Below are 2,068 nucleotides of genomic sequence, written 5' to 3' on the forward strand. Positions count from 1 at the left end.
ACAGCAAAGTCCTGCCAACTCTGTACTTCCCTCCAAAAGGCCACACCAATTTAATTTGTTGGTTCTCGGATTCACCTCTTCATTTTTTTCTAAATTTGAAAAAAAAAAGATTCTGGTTCTGAATCAACTCAAAAATGCTCCTATTTTGCCCCCAACAGTTGAGGAAAGTCCTTTTCTTCCTAGTTGTTACAGTTTTTCCATCTATCAATGCAGTCACTGTGGTTTGATTAAAAGTTTAAAATTCATTATTTAAATTTTAATCCAGCCTTTTGTGTTGACTTCATGGCTCATATCGTAGCATTTGGGGCTGTAATAGGATGCCTACATCTGTTTCTATTTTTTTTATCGCCCTGTTACTTTATATTTTTTTCTGAAAAAATCCGAACCAACAAATTAAATTGGTGTGGCCAAACATAAAAATGACATGAGAGCACCAAGTTGTGTGTTAGAATTTGCAGAGAAAAGAAAAGAATGCAAAAATGAAGCAACCAAAGCAAAGAAAAGAGAAATCAATCAAGTACCCTGTAAAATCAGTAGCTGATTGTACCTCTCCTTTGCGGATTTAATATTTTTATCTATTAAATACTAACAAATGTCTTAGGTTTATGTACAGTATACAGTAAATAATATGTATAATCTAAAGCCTTTGTCCTCCTCTATGTACAGTATATGGGCTGTATGGAAATCAAGCAGTCCATGAGAACGTTACACTTTGAGACAAGAACACAGGTCACCAGGTAAATCATGATTTATTAAACCCTTCTTCATGCCTGTATCTGGTAGACTAAGTACAGGTGTGTGCTATACATTAAAAATCCTCATTCCCTTTACATGGTTATCTACAATGATGTTAATTTGCACTTGGAAACGTTTGTTGACATTTTATGTAATGGTTTATTAACTATTTTAAATTGCTTAAATGAAGTTTTACACTGTTTATGTAATGTCCCGATGTCAATTCAGTGGCTGCCATTTTTGGGACAATGTTGTTGTTAAAGGTAACCATTGATACATGTATGTTCATACAAGTAGAACTGCTGTATAGTTTAACTTGTTACTTTTCCATTCAGTTTTGATGAGTATACTCTTTTTGAAGTAAACGTTGTAAAAAAATGCTTGACAAGATGGAAATGTTCACTGTTTTTCATAATTACAAAGTAAATCTAAGAAAATACTTGTGGGGCGGCACTTTGTGATGCCAATGTTCATGTCCGTCCACAGGGAAGCCATCTGTAGGGTATGTGAGTCAGTCGGCATCAAGATCGGAAACAGGAAAAGAAAGGTAAAATTTATCTTACCTGCACACATGAACAACAAACAACATACCGGTATTTAGCATCTATATATCATGAAAGTTCATCTGTGTTGGTACTTGGTAGTTACATGTTTAAGAAACTTGATACTTAGGAAGACCAGAGTGACTGGTCAAAAGCTCTAGGTGAGAGAATCTTTATTGTGTTGGACCAAAAGTTTTAACTTTAAACATATTTAACATCTAGCTAATTGTACTGAACTTCTGTCAGTTAAACTGTACACTAAAGACAGCATCTAGATTATTGGTCGCTATATTAAACTGTTCATGTTGAAGGAATCTAACTCTACACCCTGATTTTGCTTTCAGATGGGATTAGCAATAGTAGTCACTTATGAAATACTAGTGCATTGTATAGATTTGTATACTTAATAGAACATGATTGTGTAACACAGGGAAGTCACAAAGAAGTCACAGAGGGCACTTAAACTTGTAACTGCTTAATTTTAGAAAGCACTACATGCATGCTGGTTAAAAGAGGACATTTTTTACTGGCCATGAAGGAGGTTGGATTTGTCAATTGTGCTTAATATAGAAGATAAGTTGAAGTAAGATTTCACAGATAAGACTGGATTGTGCAGCAACCTTAAAATGACGATGTTGTAATTAAAAATATCTGCAGGTGAGCAAAGATCTGACCAAGATCCTGGGAGCCAGTCCCAATCTGCAGTTCTCCAACTCCAACATCAACCTGACCATCACAACGGTGGCTCTCAACCTGCTCATTATGGACTCTGGAGAGGTAAGGGGGGTACA

The 2,068-nt window shown here is 35.5% G+C and overlaps 1 protein-coding gene across 1 annotated transcript; it reads left to right on the plus strand.

The window, feature by feature from the left end:
* Positions 1–571: 571 nt before the first annotated feature.
* Positions 572–2,054, plus strand: LOC109467636 (SHC-transforming protein 3-like; the record flags this gene model as incomplete). The annotated part of the gene is made up of 3 exons (XM_019765673.1): positions 572–737; positions 1,222–1,282; positions 1,935–2,054. Coding segments are annotated over exons 1-3 (249 nt in total), but the record flags the coding sequence as incomplete, so codon positions are not given.
* Positions 2,055–2,068: the final 14 nt, after the last annotated feature.

Source organism: Branchiostoma belcheri, unplaced genomic scaffold, assembly GCF_001625305.1.
Source record: "Branchiostoma belcheri isolate BF01 breed outbred unplaced genomic scaffold, Haploidv18h27 scaffold1850, whole genome shotgun sequence".
Classification (NCBI taxonomy): Eukaryota; Metazoa; Chordata; class Leptocardii; order Amphioxiformes; family Branchiostomatidae; genus Branchiostoma; species Branchiostoma belcheri.